At 42.5% G+C, this 18,857-nt stretch overlaps 1 protein-coding gene across 3 annotated transcripts in view; it reads left to right on the top strand.

Annotated features, from left to right (window-relative positions):
* Positions 1–18,857, top strand: part of STXBP5 (syntaxin binding protein 5) — a 641,864-nt gene that overhangs the window by 470,258 nt on the left and 152,749 nt on the right. For all 3 annotated transcript variants that reach the window (XM_077486344.1, XM_077486342.1, XM_077486345.1), the window contains exons 11-13: positions 10,007–10,079; positions 10,543–10,690; positions 10,779–10,846. In XM_077486344.1, coding sequence (XP_077342470.1) covers positions 10,007–10,079; positions 10,543–10,690; positions 10,779–10,846 — 289 coding nt within the window. The remainder of the gene's footprint in view (positions 1–10,006; positions 10,080–10,542; positions 10,691–10,778; positions 10,847–18,857) is intronic.

The following is an 18,857-nucleotide window of genomic DNA, read 5'->3' as shown; positions in this document are numbered from 1 at the left end:
CAAGTTATGTGTATAAGAGACACCTGTCCACAGAATTTTTCTTTCATTCAAACCTTACGCTTATAAGCAAGACGAAAGAGTGGTCAAAGTATGTCAGGGACAAGATTGTAGACCTGCACAAGGCTGGAATGGGCTACAAGACCATCAGCAAGAAGCTTGGTGAGAAGGAAACAACTGTTGGAGTGATTATTTGCAAATGCAAGAAATACAAAATAAGCATCTATCGTCCTTGGATTTCAGGATTTCACCTTATGGGGTAAGGATGATTATGAGAAAAGTGAGGGATCAGCCCAGAACTACACAGGAGGAGCTTGTATATGATCTCAAGGCAGTTGGGACAGTCAGTCACCAAACAAACCATGGGTCTTCCAGCATGACAATGACCCAAAACATACCGCTAAGGCAACAAAGGAGTGGCTCAAGAATAAGCATATTAAGGTCATGGAGTTGCTCAGCCAGTCTCCAGACCTTCAGTCAATTGACATTTTTTTGGAGGGAGCTGAAACTTTGAGTTGCCAAATGACAGCCAAGAAACCTTAAGGATTTAGAGAAGATATATAAAGAAGAGTGGACTAAATTCCCTCCTGAGATGTGTGCAAACCTGGTAATTAACTGCAAGAAACGTCTTACCTCTGTGCTTGCCAAAAAGGGTTTCTCCACCGAGTACTAAGACTGGGGTCGGCAACCTGTGGGCCGCACCTGGCCCACCACCGCAGAATGTCCGGCCCATCAGTGCCTGTGATTAATTCACGGGGCACCTGGCCTGCGAACATTTTCACCTCTGTCCTCAGCGGACAGCAGCGAGCATCCAGGATCACAGGGCTGGATGGGGGCAGGAACTGAATTAACTTTTTACATTAACCAATCACCAGCCTGTTGATATGAAAAACTTCAGCAATTCCCGCCCCCATCCAGCCCTGTGTTGCCGACCTCTGCTTGCTGTGCACCTGTGTAAGGTAGGAGAGCTCTGCCTACTCAGTGTGTTTGTGGGGTGCATGTGACGGAGGACACTACAGTAGAGGGGTGCGGGGGGCACAGGAAACTTTCTGTGGAGGGAGGGGGGGCAAAGCCATAAACAGCTTCATTCCAGTCTCTTGAATGTAAACACGGAAGCGACATCACAACATCACTTCTGGTCTACTCGGCTGCCAATGGCGCCGGATTTAAAAAAAAAAACACAGTATTTAGAATTGCAGTTTTCGGCGATCTGAATACTTTGAAGTGCAAAGGAGGAATTGGAGGTCTTTTAGACCTCCTATCCCTCCATAAAGAGTACCTGTCACCACCTATTACTGTCACAAGGGATGTTTACATTCCTTGTGACAGCAATAAAAGTGATCAATGTATTTATTTAAAAAATGAATATAAAAAAAAGGAAGAAAAAAAATGTAAAGGGTTCACGTCCCCACGAGCTCGCGCAGCAAAGAAAATGCATATGGAAGTTGTGCCCGCATATGTAAATGGTGTTCAAATAACAGATGTGAGGTATCACCGCAATCGCCAGAGCGAGAGCAGTTATTCTAGTGCTAGACCTCCTCTGTAACTCTAACCTGGTAACCATAAAAAATGTTTTACAGCAGATTTTTAAGTACCGTAGTTTGTCGCCATTCCACGAGTGCGTGCAATTATAAAGCGTGACATGTTTGGTATCTATTTACTCAGCGTAACATCATCTTTCACATTATACAAAAAATATTGGGCTAACTTTACAGTTTCATTTTTTTAAAATTTATGAACATGTCCCTTTTCCCAGAAAGTTGCCATTAAAACACTGCTGCAAAAAAAAAAAGTGTGACATAAAATATTACAACAAATGCCATTTTATTATTTAGATTCTCTGCAAAAAATATATGTCATTTTCTACCAAAAAATATGGATTTTAACTTGTAAACACCAAATGTCAGAAATAGGCTTAGGCATGAACTGGTTAATATTATCTTCATTTATTAGCAGGTGAATGAGGCCCTCCATGCATTCACATACATTGAATCTGGCCTTTAAGTGAAAAAAGATTGCTAATCCCTGTACCAAGTCATGTTTTGCTTGGAGATCTAATACTTTACTCACTGAACTGCAACTCAATTTATACCATTTGTATCGTGTTTTTTCTGAATTTTTGTTGATATTCTGTCCCTATCATTTAAACTACTCTTATGATAAAAACGATAGACCCGTCATTTCTTTGTAAGTGAGCAAACTTACAAAATCTGCAGGAGATCAAATCATTTTCCCACTGTATGTTATTAAAAAAAAAAAACACTTTACAAGTTAAATTCTAGTGTCTATTGACAAAAAATTGTATTGATACAAATATAGAATTATATTTGTTTTATTTGTTATGCTTATACTAATTTGGTAACTGTTGTTAAATGGAGTTTGGTAATTTAATGATTCAGCTCAGAAAGAAAACTATACAAGAGGCTTCATGGATAAAGATTTTTTTTTTTATACTTACCTGCCTTATGCAGTGGTTTTGCATAGAGCAGCCCAGATCCTTCTCTTTTCGTGTCCCTCTTTGGTATTCCTGGCCCCTCCCTCCTGTGCCCCCACAGCAAGCAGCTTGCTATGGGGCACCCGAGCTGAGCCGCAGCTCCCGGTGTCCATTCAGACACGGAGCTGCGGCCCAGCCCGCCCCTTTTTCTCCTCATTGGCTAACTGACTTTGACAGCAGTGTGAGCCAATGGTGCTGCCCTGCTGTCTCAGCTAATGAGGTGCGGAGTCTCGGGCAGCCGAGTCTCTTGTGCAACATCGCTGGATCTAGATGGACCTCATGTAAGTATTAGGGGGGGCTGTGGGGGCTTACTGTGCACAGTTTTTTTTTATCTTAATGCATAGAATACATTAAAGGGTTTGTTAACCCATATAAGACAAACTCTGCTAGACCCTCTATTAGAGCCTGGCAGAGCACACTGCATTAGTATTTTGTAAAAACGAGCGCTGTAAATACCTATTTTGAGCTGTCTTCAGGCCGGTTACATGACTTGCGACCTCTTTACAGCTCCGATGGATGGATACTGCAGGAGGGGTCGTGATCTCCCTCTGACAGCAGCCGGAGAGATCACATGGCCACTCGGCCTCTCCTGCAGTAACCCCGGAAACCAACCGAGAGTCACGTGGCTGGCCTGAAGACAGCGCTGAATCGTTATTTACAACACTCGTATTTATGAAAAATTAATGTTGTGTGATATGGCAGGATATAATGAAGCAGCTGGCAATGAGCATTTACTAATTTTTAACTTTGCCAATAGCAGCGGAGATGGAGACACAGACACTAGCTTGACAGACAGGAGGGAGGGGGAGAGAGGAAAGCAGGGCAGCACTTTGACCAAGGTGGTCGTGGCTCAACAGCCATGATTTTCTCTTTTTTTTTTTACAGTTTAGAGGGAGGCAGATTACACAGCACAAGCACTGTGCTGTTTAACCTGCTTTAAGGAACCAGAGAATCTATTTTTTATTTTTTTGGGGTTGACCAACCCTTTAAGATAAAAAAAAAAAAAAAAAAAAAAAACCCTTCTGCCTTTACAACCAATTTAACCACTTCAGCCCCGAATCATTTGGCTGGTCAACTTTTTACAGTTTTGGCACTTAAGGCTTATCTGTAGGTCCATTAAATATCTCCTAAACCTACACGGTTTAGGAGATATTTGTCAAAACACAGGCACCGCTGTCTACGGCGATATGCGGTGAGTGGAGGCTCCCGTGCGCATGCGCGGGAGTGACGTCATCGCGGCTTCGTCGAATGACAGCGGCGGAGCAGCGAGACCCACCAAAAAGATGGATGCTCCAGACTACAGGGGACAGCGGCTCCTGTGTCAGGTAAGTGACACATAATGGGCTACTATGCGATGCATAGTAGTCCATTATGCTTTACCTTTGCAGGGAATCAAAGAGGAAGTAAACCCATTAGGGTTTACTTCCCCCTTAACTGGTAATTACACGGTCATACAATGTTATATTATGTATGATGGTGCGCTCAAATAAATTTTCTATTAATTCACTGCTCAAACTATAGGTGCTCCTCATGCAACTATAATTGCTTAAATCAAGCAATGTTAGCTACTGTGCAAAATACGCACTAATAATGTCAAATATACTGTAACAAAAAATTGCTATAAGACAAACATCTAAATTGCTTAATGCTGTGCAGATTATGCAAAAATAATAATAGTATTAAATAATGTGCAAAGGGATTTGCTATATAAGCTCAAATAAATTCCCAATACAAAACAATATACTTATAAGTACCTATATACTTATACCTAAATACTTTAATAGTACCTATACAATAAAGTGCAAATTAAATGTGCAATAATTCTAATTCCTCATCATCACGCCTATAGTACATGCAAAATAAATGTGCAAAAAAAATATGTGCATAGAAATACCTGTTTAATTTGCTTGGTTATATCCCATTTTGGAAAGTAGACACCCTAAGGGAATTGCTTAGCGGCATGTTGAGCCCATTGAATATTTTATTTTTTTGTCCCAAGTGACTGAATAATGACACTAAATGATATATTGCTCACACATGCCATGGGCATATGTGGAATTACATCCCAGAATACATTCTGCTGCTTCTCCCAAGTACGGGGATACCACATGTGTGGGACTGTTTGGGAGCCTAGACATGTACAGGGCCCTGAAAACCAACGACCACCTTCAGGATTTCTAAGGGTGTCACTTTTTGATTTCACTCCTCACTACCTATCACAGTTTGAAGGCCATAAAATGCCAAGATGGCACAACCCCCCCCCCCCCCCAAATGACCCAATTTTGGAAAGTAGACACCCCAAGTTATTTGCTGAGAGGCATGGTGAGTATTTTGCAGCTCTCATTTGTTTTTTGAAAACGAAGAAAAGAAAACTTTTTTTCTTTTCAATTTTCAAAACTTTGTGACAAAAAGCGAGATCTGAAATCATACCTCTCAGCAAATAGCTTGAGTGTCTACTTTCCAAAATGGGGCCATTTGGACGGGGTTTGTGCCATTGATACTGAAACTGATAGGCAGTCAGGAGTGAAATAAAAAATGTACAACCTTTTTTTTTTGCAAGAAAATTACTTTGAACCCCCAAACATTAAATATTTTTTTAAAGCAAAGGCCCTACAGATTAAAATGGTGGGTGTTTAATTTTTTTTTTTTTTTCCCCACACACTATTTGTGCAGCGATTTTTTTTCAAACACTTTTTTTGGGTAAAAAACACACTTTTTTTTTTTTCAACATGTTTTTATTGAGGAATTGGACAAAAGACATTTGTACAGGTTACCATCAGTCAATTTCCGGGCAGTACAGCAGTGGAATAAATGAGACAAAGGGAAAAAAAAAAAGAACAGTGGGTATCATCTGAGCAGAACACATAGTAACAATTAGCCAGACAGGTGTACAAGCCAGATCATCTGACAACGTAGGGAATTGAACAGCCTGAGTAACACAGGAGGTCTCATTTGGTAAGACTATGATAGTTTTCTTGTGAAAAAATCAAATACTAGAATACAGTAGCTAGACAAATGAATAATACAAGAAAACTGGATGGATCTGCATACTAACCACTGAAAGGTGGGAAATGGTTAATATGATGGAAGAGGTTACAACTGGGAAGACAGGGAAGGAAAGGGGGAGGGGGGGTGAGGGCTGCCAAGTGAGACACCTGATGAGGTAGTCCCGAAGATACGTAACGGGAGTTGAAACGACAACCAGAGACAATGATGGGTAGAGGGAAATATGTAGGGTTGCTATTCCTCAGAGATCGGCTCGTCAAAGGAGAAGGAGAGAGTAAGTACAGCCCGTTGGTCATCTGAAGAGAGTGCTGAGGAAATGAAAGCTTGCCATCGGAGAAAAAAGCGAGATCTGGATTTGGGATCCTTGAAGTCCGTGAGGAGACGTTCTCTGTATAAGAGGGTAAGAATTTCTTGCTTGAGCTGGGTGACGCCCGGGCTTTGAGGAGAAATACAGTTCCTGAGGATAAGACGTCTAGCTATGAGTAGGCAAGTCAGTATCCAGTCTCTGGAGGGAGGCTGGACGGCCGGTCTTGTAGGGGTAGAGGCCTTTGAAAATAGAGACCAGGGTAACAGAATGGGGTCCCAGTAGCCGAAAATCAGTAGGAGGGGGTCCTTGGGCAATTTCAATAAGGTGATCTCTAAAATGAAGGTTATAACCTGGTCCCAGAAAGAGGAGATGAAGGAGCATGACCAAAATTGGTGGGATAGAGAAGGTCTAGGAGCTGAGCATAGTGGGCAGAGGGCTCCATCTGCGTTGGATTTGGAGGAGAGGAACGGGACATACGCCCGATGAGCTATTTTTAGCTGGGTTTCTCTCCAGGTTTCATTTGGTGTGAGGCGGAGGACCTCCTGAAGGCCATGGAGGAGTTTTTCAACTAAGTCGGGGTCCGGGAAGTCTTTGCGCCAGTTGGCCACAGACAATGACAAGAGCGGTGGAGAGAAGTCCCATAGGAGAGGTTTGTATATATCTGAAATGGAGTATAGGCCAATTTGAAGCAGACGGTCCAAAAAGCTTGATTTGAATCTGAGATTCCGCTTTGCATGTGCTGGAGAGAAAGCTGATGCATTGTTTATAGTAGAAAGGGTGGTAGGTAGGGAGAACAGAGATAACACAGTCAAGAAGGGTAACGGTTTCCCAGATGAGGAATTACACAGAGTGGAAAATTTGGAGAGGCCGCGTTGCTCCCATATCTCGTATGGTTTGTATTGGAGTCCAGGAAAGAATGCAGGATTACCTTGGATCGGCAGATGAGAGGAAATGAAAGCCGGAAGCTTGAGGATTTTTCTGACCTCTCTCCAGGCCAGTGCCATGTCCCGAAGCATTTGCAGTGGAGGAGGGCTACTAAAGAATAAGGGTGGGCAATGGCAGATTCCAGAGCAAAGTTCGAGTGATGTGATTGTTGGGTTATCCAATCCAAACTGGTCCTTAGCAGACAAGCAAGATTATACATTCTAATATGAGGTAAGCTAATACCCCCTTCACTCCTAAAAAGGTGCAGTTTCTTGAATGGAAAGGGGCTTTTTGCCTTTCCATAAGATTTTTGAGATTTGCAAGTTAAGGGCCGAAACATCCTTATGTTTTAGCAATAAGGGAATAGTTTGCAGAGGATACAGCAGTCTGGCAAAGCTAATCATTTTGACAAGGTGGCACCTTCCCATGAGCGACAGGGGGAGATCCATCCAGTTAGACAACTCCTGATTAAATTTAGTGAAAAGAGGGGGGTAACATAACAAGAGAAAACCTTGAAACGAGAACTCTAACAACATGGTAGATGGATACGGTGGCCAAGGGGCCATGTGGTTGAGTCTAGAGATACGGACTGGGTTGGCTACCGTGTGAGGTTAGCGGCTATACAGCGGTCACGAGGGGGGAGCCTCCCTTCATCACCACTTTACATCATGTAATCACACATTTACATTAATAATTTTAATAAGACTAAAATTAAAAACTAAGAACAAAGAAAACGGTTGTGGTTCATCAGTCATTTCTTTCCCTTATCAGATTTCTCTTTAGAATCTAATCCTATTTTTGGCAATGATTTACTTTTCTATCTCTTGGGCGTGGTTTCCCCATTATTCCCATATTTTCTCAAATTTATCCTGTTTATTTCTTATCTTATATACCCACCTTTCCACCTCCCTCATTTCATCCACCTCCTTTTTCCATTATCCTAAAGTTGGGCTTGTGACCTGTTTCCAGTGTCTGGGTACTATCCTCTTTGCCACGTTTAATAGATGTGGTATTACACTACTTTTGTATGCTCTTATGGTATCCTTAGCCCCGTGGAATGGAAAGTGCCCTGGCACTAATTCTATCTGCTCCTTTGACACCCTCTTGATCCATGGGGCTATTTCCTCCCAAAACATCTTGATCCTAGGACATGTCCACCAAATATGAAGAAAAGTTCCCCTTTCTTTACATCCTCTCCAACAATGGTTATCTGCCGTTGGGTATATTTGTGCTAATCATACCAGAGTTCTTTACCTGCGCGTGTCGGCTCCCATGCGCATCCGTGGGAGTGACGTCATTGCGGCCTCGCCGAATGACAGCGGCGGAGCTGCGAGACCCCAACGAGAAGATGGATGTGCCAGACTACAGGGGACAATGGTGACTTTGCTGTCTCCTGTGTCAGGTAAGTGACGCATAATGGACTACTATGCGATGCATAGTAGTCCATTATGCTTTGTCTTTGCAGGGAATGAAAGAGGAAGTAAACCCATTAGGGTTTACTTCCTCTTTAATAAAATAGCGTGTTGTATTTTTGTCTTCGCTAAGCATGAGTTTATACATTTGGGATAATAAGTGATTGGGTCTGGATATCTTCCTGCACATCTTCTTAAATGTAGTTAAAGTATTCTGGGGTCTGACTTAAGATTCTATTTTTATGAAAATTATTTAATTTGATTATATCTCCATCCTGCCATCTTCATACCCCCTTGTTGTAATTCCAGTTCCCTTTGAGGCATGAGAACCCCCAGCGGAGCATACCTTAGGCACATTGTATTCCCCCCTGATTCCCTTGGGCCCAATGCTCCCTTCTCTTAGCCCCGGAAGGGAATCATGGATACCCTCCTAATGGGGCTAGTGGGGATATTCTTGGAGCATATTTGCCAGTTTTATTTATTCTATCCCACACCGTTAGTGTGTTCCGGGTTAAAGGAGATGTCCATTTGGATAATCCCCTATTCTTAACTGGTATCCATGGTGCTCCCGCTAAATCTCTTTCTGCAATTTTTTTTCAATTGTCACCCATGCTTTATTATGTCATAACACCAATTCAATATTCGCACCAGTGTCATTGCTCTATAATATCTTACTATATCTGGTAGCCCGACTCCCCCCTCTCCTTTACTTCTACATAAGATTTTGTATGCTATTCTTGCTCTCCCATTTTCCCATATAAAGGACAAAAATATTTTGCGTACCTTTTTTGAAGAACTTCTAGGGAAGTGGGATGGGTACTGTGTACAGCACATACAGCAGTCTAGGTATTATATTAATTTTCAAGGTGTTTACCCTCCCAAACAATGTTAACATCTGTCCTTTCCATCTCTGAAGGTCTTCTACTATTTTTACTAATAAGGAATTATAGTTTTGTTCATACAATTGATTAATACCTTGATTCATTTAAGAACCGTTTGTGGGACTAGCTCAGAGAGCTCAAACAACCCATGCCATCCACCTTGCAGACACTGGTAAAAAAAAACAAAAAACTGAAGTGCTTCCTGTGTGTGTGTGGGGAGGGGGTTTATATAGGGGATCACTTCCTGTCTAAACAGCTTTGGTCAACCAGTGTCCATTCACCTGGAGATGGAGTATAACCCAGCAGTCTTGTCCCATGTTGTATGAAAAAGAAATAGGGTTACAGTGCTACCCACTCTGTTGTAATGAAATCAGACTGCAATGTTTATTTTGTCAATGAACAGAAGATGTCTGATCTGTATGGAAAAAAAATAACTGGAATTCTGGCAGAATAAACCGATATCTTGAAAGTTCTTGTGACCTCTGAAGTGTTATCTGAAGCACTGTTGATTAGGGCTGCCCATTTCTTCTGTGAGAGGAGGTGTTCTGTAGTCCTTACACAGTGCACTCTTATATCCTAGGGCCTAAACCATAATACTAAAAGCTGACCAATGCAAGCACCCAATGACAGTGTAATATGGTTTGCCTGGATCCCTGTAGCTGAATTTATTGCTGGAAAACTTGGGTTGCGGCAAGTGGAAGAGAACACAAATCTAAAGGCATGATCAACATGTAATACAACTGTTACAGAGAGGCTTGGGAAAAACAAAAACAGCTTTGTTAATGCTAGTGACAGGCTAAATATTCAAAAATGTTTGCCTTTAAATCCACTTTAATCTATGGAGAGTAATACGACTTTGTATAATTTATTCCATGGTCACAGCAACTTGGTCACAAAGGGTATTCTTGAAACTATCATGGTAATCTGTAACACTGAAAATTTTATATCTGTATATTTAAATGTGTTTTATTTATTTGCTTTACAGATGTCCAGGAACCTTATGCTGTTGTTGTACTTCTAGAACAAGATTTAGTTGTTATTGATCTTGCACAAAATGGGTAAGATTTTGTTATTCACAATTGCATATTTATGTATATTTTGTGATGGCAAATGCAAATACTTTTCTTACACAGTACTTTTGATCCAAAAGTAATATCTCACCTAGGCTGGCTGGTGGATCTTGAAATTCACGTTCAAATGTCTAGGCACCAGAGCCAAAAAATATCTATAAAGCTGGTGAATCAATTCTCCAGGATCTGTAAAAAAAAAAAAAAAAAACAGAATTATAGGATGAAGTGAACCCTCACTGCATATCAATCCTCCCTATTGGTCAGTGAACTCACCCATCACCAAAGGACCAATGGGAAGGAACCGGGCCACACTCAACTTTTTACAGGAAAAGTTCATATCCACATATAAATTCAGCTGTATCTTTGGAGCTATTTGTACATTTTTAAGCGCTCAGTTTGAATTGCCCAGATTTGTGATTGGAATATGTGTGTATTTTTTTTCTTATTATAGATATCCTATATTTGAAAACCCTTATCCACTGAGCATACATGAGTCACCTGTAACGTGCTGTGAGTACTTTGCAGACTGCCCCTCAGACCTTATCCCTGCACTTTATTATGTTGGGGCCCGGCAAAAACGACAGGGTTACAGTAAAAAGGTATGCAAGAAATGTGGCAATTTGTTCAACTTCTGTTATGTTCACACACAATGACTGGTAGACTTTATGAGCGTTTTTTTTATTACAGGAATGGCCCATCAGTGGTGGTAACTGGGGCGTTGGCACACAGAGTTATCCAGAGATAATTATCACAGGGTATGTTGCAAACAAACTAATGGATATCATTCCTGACTATCACATTTATCTTGGTTTTGTCCAGTCAATGTTTTTGTCTGGCATTGTGCAATCAGAAGCAATAACTACTGCAATAGAAAAAAAAAGCCTTTGTACAAACAAAAGTTTAAAATACTTGTTTCTCTTTCAATCTTTGGAGGACACAACTCTGTCATGAATCATCACCACCTGGCTATAAGGCTATTTGCAGGAGTAAGACTCTAGGTCAGGGGTCACAAACTGGCGGCCCTCCAGCTGTTGCAAAACTACAAGTCCCATGAGGCACTGCAAGGCTGACAGTTGCAAGCATGACTCCCACAGGCATGATGGTAGTTTTGCACCAGCTGGAGGGCTGTCAATTTGAGATCCCTGCTCTAGGTACATCTAAGAACAAGCCCCTGCTTGAGGCCAACTTCTCTGCCCCCTTCCCTCCACACTGGAGCAACTCTGTTATTTGCATAGCTTCTAGGATTTAGGACGTACAATTTTCCTCCTGGAAATATTGGTTCCTTTGGTTTTATGTCAGGCAAGTCACTGGCCGGTTAACAGGCCAGATAATATAGACTCTGGGTGTCTTTCCAGTGTCTGTAAGAGTGCATGCATTTCTTGCTGTGTGCAGGTTTGAATAGACCCATTTTTTTGGACAAGCTGTGGTTTTTTTTCCTAGGGGGGCATATATGACTGGTCAACTAAATGTCATGTCAGTGTCCCAATTACAGGCCAACAGCAACTTGGCTTTAGCTGGAAGTTTCCTGCCATTGTATCACATAATTAACTAGGACATCGGACAAATATTTCCATAAGGTAATGAGGGCACTTTCTGATCTTGTCTAGCCCCCACATTTCTTTGATTCCACCCCTCCCCCAATTTAGACTTGTCTGTCTTCAGGGAGGAAAATATAAATTCCTTAATTGTTAACAATACAGGGCAGCAGTAATTCTAAAATGTATGGGCAGAACTGCTACCTACAGGGGATTGGACGCTGCTGTTAAGCTGGACATAAATAGATCAAATTTCAACCAGTACAGCAGGGATCGGCTGGGTTTCGATCTATCTATGGGCTATCTATCGATTGACTTCAGTACAGCTAGTACGTTTAGCTGCTAACAGTAATCCTTGTGTTCTGCTTGCCGGCAGAACCCAATAGTGCTGCGGGAGGGATTCCCCCATAAACACAGTCAGGAATCTAGTGATTTTCAGTAATATCATCTACGGCATGCTTTAAGACATATGTTTTACAATATACAAACATTTCAAAGGTGACTCTAGTAACTGTATAATGGTTTACTCTAACGTTCCTGAAGAGGATATGTGGTCCGTATTTGAGGTTAGAAGGGTACTGTTAAAGCATTAAAATGGGTACTGGCTGTGATTGTTGGCAATGTGATAAGACTTTTAGATTTCTTTCTCAGGAAGCATATATATATGGGAACTCTTGGAGAATAAAAATCACTTACACACATAAGCTGAATATGTCCAGAGCTTCTGGATGAATTCAAATGGATGCTTAATGTCTCCCAACAGTTGGAACTCATTCCGTTTGCCCTGCACTACTGTGTTGATGGGCTTCTGTGTTATCTACCCCAAATATTCAGCTTATTAGGCGCCTCCCTCTGGATTCCAGCCTGAGGCGCTAGGAGGAGCCCTGGTCACCCTATCGGTCCAGGGGACTTGTTTGCTTGGGGAAGCTTATCTCCCAACCCACATACTGAAGCTTAAAGCGACTTGGTTATTCCTTTTCTGCAGGACCACTTAACTACAAGGACATCTGACCTGTATTCAATTCATCTGGGAGGAAGCAGAGATCTTGTTACTCAAAATTTGACCAGATTCTTGCTTGAGTGAATCTTCACATTCCAGCCCGGTCTACTTTGCACATTCTAGGTGTGGTAAACTGGTATGCGAGCGTCCTCTGACTACAATATCTGTACTCGGAAGAATGGCCTGCTTTGGGGAAACAAAGCCATATATTGCCTGTGATGATGTGATCAGACTGCAGGCAGATGCATCAATGGATTTGACAGTCAGTATAACACCAATAAAAGCTCTACTCAAACAATGGGAAGCCCCTTCATACTGTAGTACAGACCATAATGAAAACCTATATATATATATATATATATATATATATATATATATATATATTTTTTTTTTTTTATGTTTGCACTCGCATGTATGAACAAGATTAGTCTCATCAAAAGTACCAACCCACCACCTCCCCTCAGGTTTCAGTTCAGCATACACTAGAGCTGTATGATTAATGGCTAAAAAAAATTGCAATCAGGATTCAACCCCCTCACGAACTTAATCTGTCATTTCCACAATTCAGTGCAGAGCTGTTCTCTGCTCACAGCTGACAGCTGTCAAAAAAAAGCCGCCTGCCAAGTTTATCACAACATTGCCCAGCACTGAGATAAAAGAGAGACAATATGTCTTGCTTCTTTTAGATCAAAGGAATGAACTTTGGTCTGTAAATGAGGTCAGTTTAACCACAAAGACAGAGGCTCCATTGCCATTTCCGTGTTCCGAATCGGGGGTGGAATTGCCACGATTCTGCCCGTTATTTGAAATGTCAGTAAATTGTGGGATACCCGTGCGTTCCCTGTCACTTTCAGTAGCACCCCAAACACGGCTCTGTTTTGCAGCGATTCGTCAGGCGACAATCGCTGTAAAATTTTGCAAACAGAAACGTGGGACGCCTGTTGTCTAAAAGTAGTACAACAGCTTCTTTTGGGTGACAGATGTCTTGCGATTCTGTGTCGCCCAGTATGCCAAGATGTGAACAGAGCCTAAGCCTTTTTCTGACATTTGTTGCTTACAAGTTCAAAATCAGTATTTTTTGCTCGAAAATTATTTAGAACCCCCAAACATTATTTATATATATATATATATATATATATATATATATATATATATATATATATATATATATATATATATATATATATATATATATATATATATATAAAGCAATTTTTGGGAAATATAGGTTATATGGTTATATGCTGAAGTAGAAGTGGAAAAGTCAAAAGTGGTTATGAACTCTTAACCATTGTAAATAACTGAATGTGTATCGATAGAGGGACCAGTCCTAAATCTTGATTTTTAGTTTTATATTGAATTCAATGAGACATTAATTAAGTTTGTTTAATTTTAGAACAGTGTTTTTGTTCCAATTCTTGAATGTACTTTTAAAGTGAAAGTTCGTCTTTACAGAAATTTCACCCAGTCCCTCTGTACCTGAAGCTGACACATGTAACTTGATTTGAAATCTCCGCAGCTTTTTCTCCTCTTCTCCAGTGATGACAGGAGGGGCTACGCAGGTTCTGATTGGTTGGGGCTGCCCATGTGACAGTGTCAACCAATCAGAATGCCTCCTATTTGTACCTTTACACAGTAATCAGCCAGTGACATTTACACAGTAATCAGTGGCTATTTATGATCGCTGTATAAATGTCAATGGTTTCACAAAAGTGTCCGATCTGTGCGCCGCAATGTCACAGTCATGATAAAAAAAATCACAGTCATAGTAAAAAGAACAACACATCGGCCTAAGCTGAGGAAAACATTGTTTTTTGTTTTTTTTTAATTTGGGATATTTATTATAGCAAAAAGTAAAAAATATAGTTTTTTTTCTTTTTCATACATCATGGGACACAGAGTTAATATTCATTACCTGCTGGGTTATACTGAATCTCCAGGTGTATGGACACTGGTAGACCAAAGGTCTTTAGACAGGAGGTGATCCCCTATATAACCCCTCTCATACAGGAAGTAGAGGCCAGTGTCTGCAAGGTGGATGGCACAGTTGCTTGAGCTCTCTGATCCCCAGGTCTCTAGTCCCACAAACGGTTCTTAAATGAATTAAGGGATTGACTGGCTGGGTCAATTTGACACAGGCTCTATATGCTTAGGTACCTGAGCCTCGCAAAGAAGACTCGAGATCGTGCAAGGTTTTTGCCTGTAATGCGGCCTCTGGGTGCTGGACCCTGCGAAGTGGAATCCTGGAGACCACTGCGCTAAGGCATTCCTGCAGTGCTGTGAAAACATGAAAAGGGTACCCAGTCCTTGAAGGTCCTCAAGTGACAGGAATCCGCCATGACGGGTGAAGATTGGGCTCTTAGTTTCTAAGCTGCCCTGTGCCTGGACGGGTACGTGAAACCCCTTTATTTACTTATTGTGGGGTGTCCCAGTGACATCAGTCAAGCTAGCTAGAGGCTGGACACCTGTGTGCGGTAACCATATGGGGGATTTTTATGCTAGCTGTGGGTGTTTGTAAAATGTACCTTTTTTTTTGCTTGTGTCTGGCTGTCCTTTACCTGTATGATGGCGCATGACAGTGCGCCATTTCTCCTTGGTTTGCCAGGGCATGCGTACGTTCGCAAGAGCACCGCTGGGCTTAGCATTTTGTTTAGCGGCGGATTTGCGGATTTGCCGCACCACAGCCTTTATCTGACCATACAAGATTTGAGTTATACGCAAATACAGCCACGCTCATTCACCGGGACCGCACACGTATGTGTGCACGCATGCACAGAACGTTCCGGTGCACAGCCAGCTTATTTAAGCTGTGTGTGCTAAGCATGCGGTGCTTCCAGAAGGCAGCTGTAGGACACAGAGCAGGCTCTGAACCAGGCATTTGCAGCAGTGCATTTTTTCCAAAAATTATGTCGGCCTTTCATTTAAATCAGAACATTATTTTGCTTTCTTTTTTTTCTCTCAGCCTCATTCGGCGGAGGAGAGACGACTGCATTCTTTGGACGTTGTCCGGGCAGTCAAGGTTTATTTGTATAGATCTGCGGCGATCCGAGGATCAGACTCCTTTTTTGTTTTACCAAAAGGACCCAAGAAGGGGCAGAAAGCTTTCATTGCCAATTGGGTCCGTCAATTGGTCATTCAGGCATATGGTCTGAAATGTAAAGATCCTCCTTTTAGGGTGAGAGCTCATTCTACCAGGGGTGTAGAAACCTCCTGGGCTGTTTGCCATCAAGTATCTGTGGCTCAGATTTGTAAGGCTGCTACCTTGTCTTCAGTGCATAAGTTCACAAAATGTTATCAAGTGGATGTTCGAGCAGCCGAGGATTTGGCTTTCGGCCACAGTGTACTGTGAGCTGCCATATAAGGTCTGATGGCTTATGTTTGGCAAGGTGTCTCCCTCCCCTCAAGGCTATTGCTCTGGGACGTCCCAGCAGGTAATGGATATTAGCCTAGCTCTGTGTCCCATGATGTATGAAAAAGAAAATGGTATTTTTTGTCATACATACCTGTAAAATCCTTTTCTTTGAGTACATCATGGGACACAGTGCCCCCCCCCCCCTTTTTTTGATTATTCAGTGCTTGCTACAAAACTGAAGTACTTCCTGTATGGGAGGGGTTGTATAGGGGATTACTTCCTGTCTAAAGTCCTTTGGTCTACCAGTGTCCATTCACCTGGAGATGAAGTATAACCAGCAGGTAATGGATATTACCCCAACTCTGTGTCCCATGATGTACTCAAAGAAAATGATTTTACAGGTCAGTATGACAAAATAAATCCTATTTTTTTCAAAACTGTCGCTTTTTTTTGTTTATTGCAAAAAATAAAAACTGCAGAGGTGATCAAATACCACCTAAAGAAAGCTCGATTTGTGTGGAAAAAAAGATCACATTTGAATTTGGCTACAGTGTTGCATGACCGCGCAATTGTCATTCAAAATGTTCAGCACTGAAAATTGGCCTGGGCAGGAAGGGGGTGAAAGTGCCCTGCACCAAAATAAAAGAAAATGGCATAGGGGTCCCCACCCTATATACTTTGAACAGCAGTATATATACTATATGGCCTGCCGTATATGCGCTGCAGAAAAACTGGGCCTTAGGTGTTGGTGGTACCAGAACACTGTAACCCCTCAAAGTTACTCTTGGGGGCAGGAACGGGCCCCACTGTGAAATATTAGATCAAAATTTTAAATTAATGGCCCTGTTAAACAGAAGAAGAAAAATTGGGCCTTGGGTGGTGGTGGTGCCACAAACCTTTAACTTCTCACACATACTCTTGTTGGGCACAGGAAGGGGCCCTGCTGTGAAATATCAGATCCAAAATTTTAATTACATGCCCCTGTTAAACAAGGGCAGAAAAATTGAGTGTTGGTGGTGCACTAAACCAAAAATATTGGCGGAAGCTAGTATCAAGATTGAGGAGGAATAGGATAGTCAGCATAGGCAGTCTTCAAGGGATCCCAGATCCATAGCAAATTCAATCAGTTACATCAGCATAAGGTGCTTGATAGCTGCTGATCCAAAACGGAGTGATTTTTCTGAATGTGAGCCTATCAACTGAGTCTATGGACAGGCACACTCTTTGATCTGTTACAAACCCTCCAGCAGCACGCTGGATGCAGGACAGGCCAGTAGCCCAACCCAATTGCGTATTGAGCAAGTTCTGGCTGGTGGTCTATCCTCAAGACCCAGTAACCCAGTGGATGCTCTGTTGGAAATGTCCAAGTCCCTAGATATTGCCCCTAGATATTCCTGCACCATGTAATGCAGACGCTGGCGATGGTTGCTTGAACCGATTTAGACCTTGGCGCTGAGGACTGAAAAATTGTTTAAAGGCATTGTTCAGCCTTACACATTCTCCACCGCTTTTCCTCTGACTGAACGAAGCCTCCATAACACATTGTCCAGCACCAGGAAATGGTAACCTCCCAGGGTCTGCAAATAATAATCACACAGATACTCATTGATGGCCCTCTGCTGTGTGTGCAGTCACTGCAGCATTGCCAACGTTGACTTCCACCCGGTGGGCATGTCACAAATGAGGCGGTTGGTGGGCAGTTTGCATTCCCTTTGAATTTCAGCAGCCGAGCACTGGCATTGTATGACCGGTGGAAATTACCAGACTTTTCTGGCCTGCCTCAGGAGATCTTGTAAGCCTTGATATCTGCTCAAGAACCGCTGCACCACCACATTGAGGACGTGTTCCTAACATGGAACATGGGTCAAGTGTGCGTGTCAGAGGGGAAGAGGAGGTTGGTGCCATTGTCGCATAAAGCCATTCCTGGCTGAAGCTTGTGTGGCGTCAACCACCTCTGAGCCTGCCCCTGAAGAGCTGACAAAATCTCTCCCCCAGTGTGGCTCCTGTCCCCTAAGCAGACCAACTCGGGCCCCACATGGCATCTTTTAGCCTGACTGCTTGCATAGCCCCTTGAACACTTACAGGGCACCTCTGGGGGGTGGAGGAGAGCTGTAGCAGAATCACTACTAGCATTTTGGAGACGTGGGGGGTGCAACAAGCACCGACAACACCGAATCCTGTCCTGCATCCTTGCCAGCTGCCAGCAGAGTTACCCAGTGCGTTGTGAAGGAAAGGTAATATCCCAACCCATGCCTGCTGGACCACGAGTCATCTGTAGTATTTACCTGACTGCTGACCGCCCTGCCCAAAGAAGCCAAAACATTGCCTTCCACGTTCTGGTAGAGAGCCGGAATGGCGCTTTGGAATCTGCCACTGAGGTACAGCACATTCCACAAATTCACAAAAGGGGGCAGAGTCTGCCAGCTGAAAAGGCAGCAGTTGCAGTGCTATCAATTTGGCCAAGCTAGCATTTAGACGCTGATCATGTGGGTGGCTGGGACCGCATTTCTTTTTACAGTTCAGCAACTGGGGTAGGGAAATTTTGCCTGCTAAAATCAATTGGTGGTGTACTGCTAGCAGATTGGCTGCAAATACTTGGGACACCTATTGCTATACCTTCATTTCTCTCGGGGCAGGATTTTAACAGGACTCGAGGTATAGTAGGGTTGGAGATCCCAGATGAGGAGCAAGGAAAAGTCCGCCTTTTACTTTGATGTGGGTCTTTCAAGTGCTGTTGCCAACGGACTGCATGGCAGGTCGTCATATGTCTGGTCAAGCATGTGGTGCCCAAGCGGCTACTGTTCTGGCCATGCTTGATCCGCTTCAGACATAGGTTGCAAACAGCAACAGTGCAATCTGCTGCACACGTGTCAAATAAG

This window comes from Lithobates pipiens, unplaced genomic scaffold (genome assembly GCF_037356315.1).
Source record: "Lithobates pipiens isolate NorthernLeopardFrog02 unplaced genomic scaffold, aLitPip1_a1.2 Scaffold_18, whole genome shotgun sequence".
NCBI lineage: Eukaryota > Metazoa > Chordata > Amphibia > Anura > Ranidae > Lithobates > Lithobates pipiens.
The sequence above is the reverse complement of the archived record's forward strand: the minus strand, read 5'-3'. Positions and strand labels throughout refer to the sequence as shown.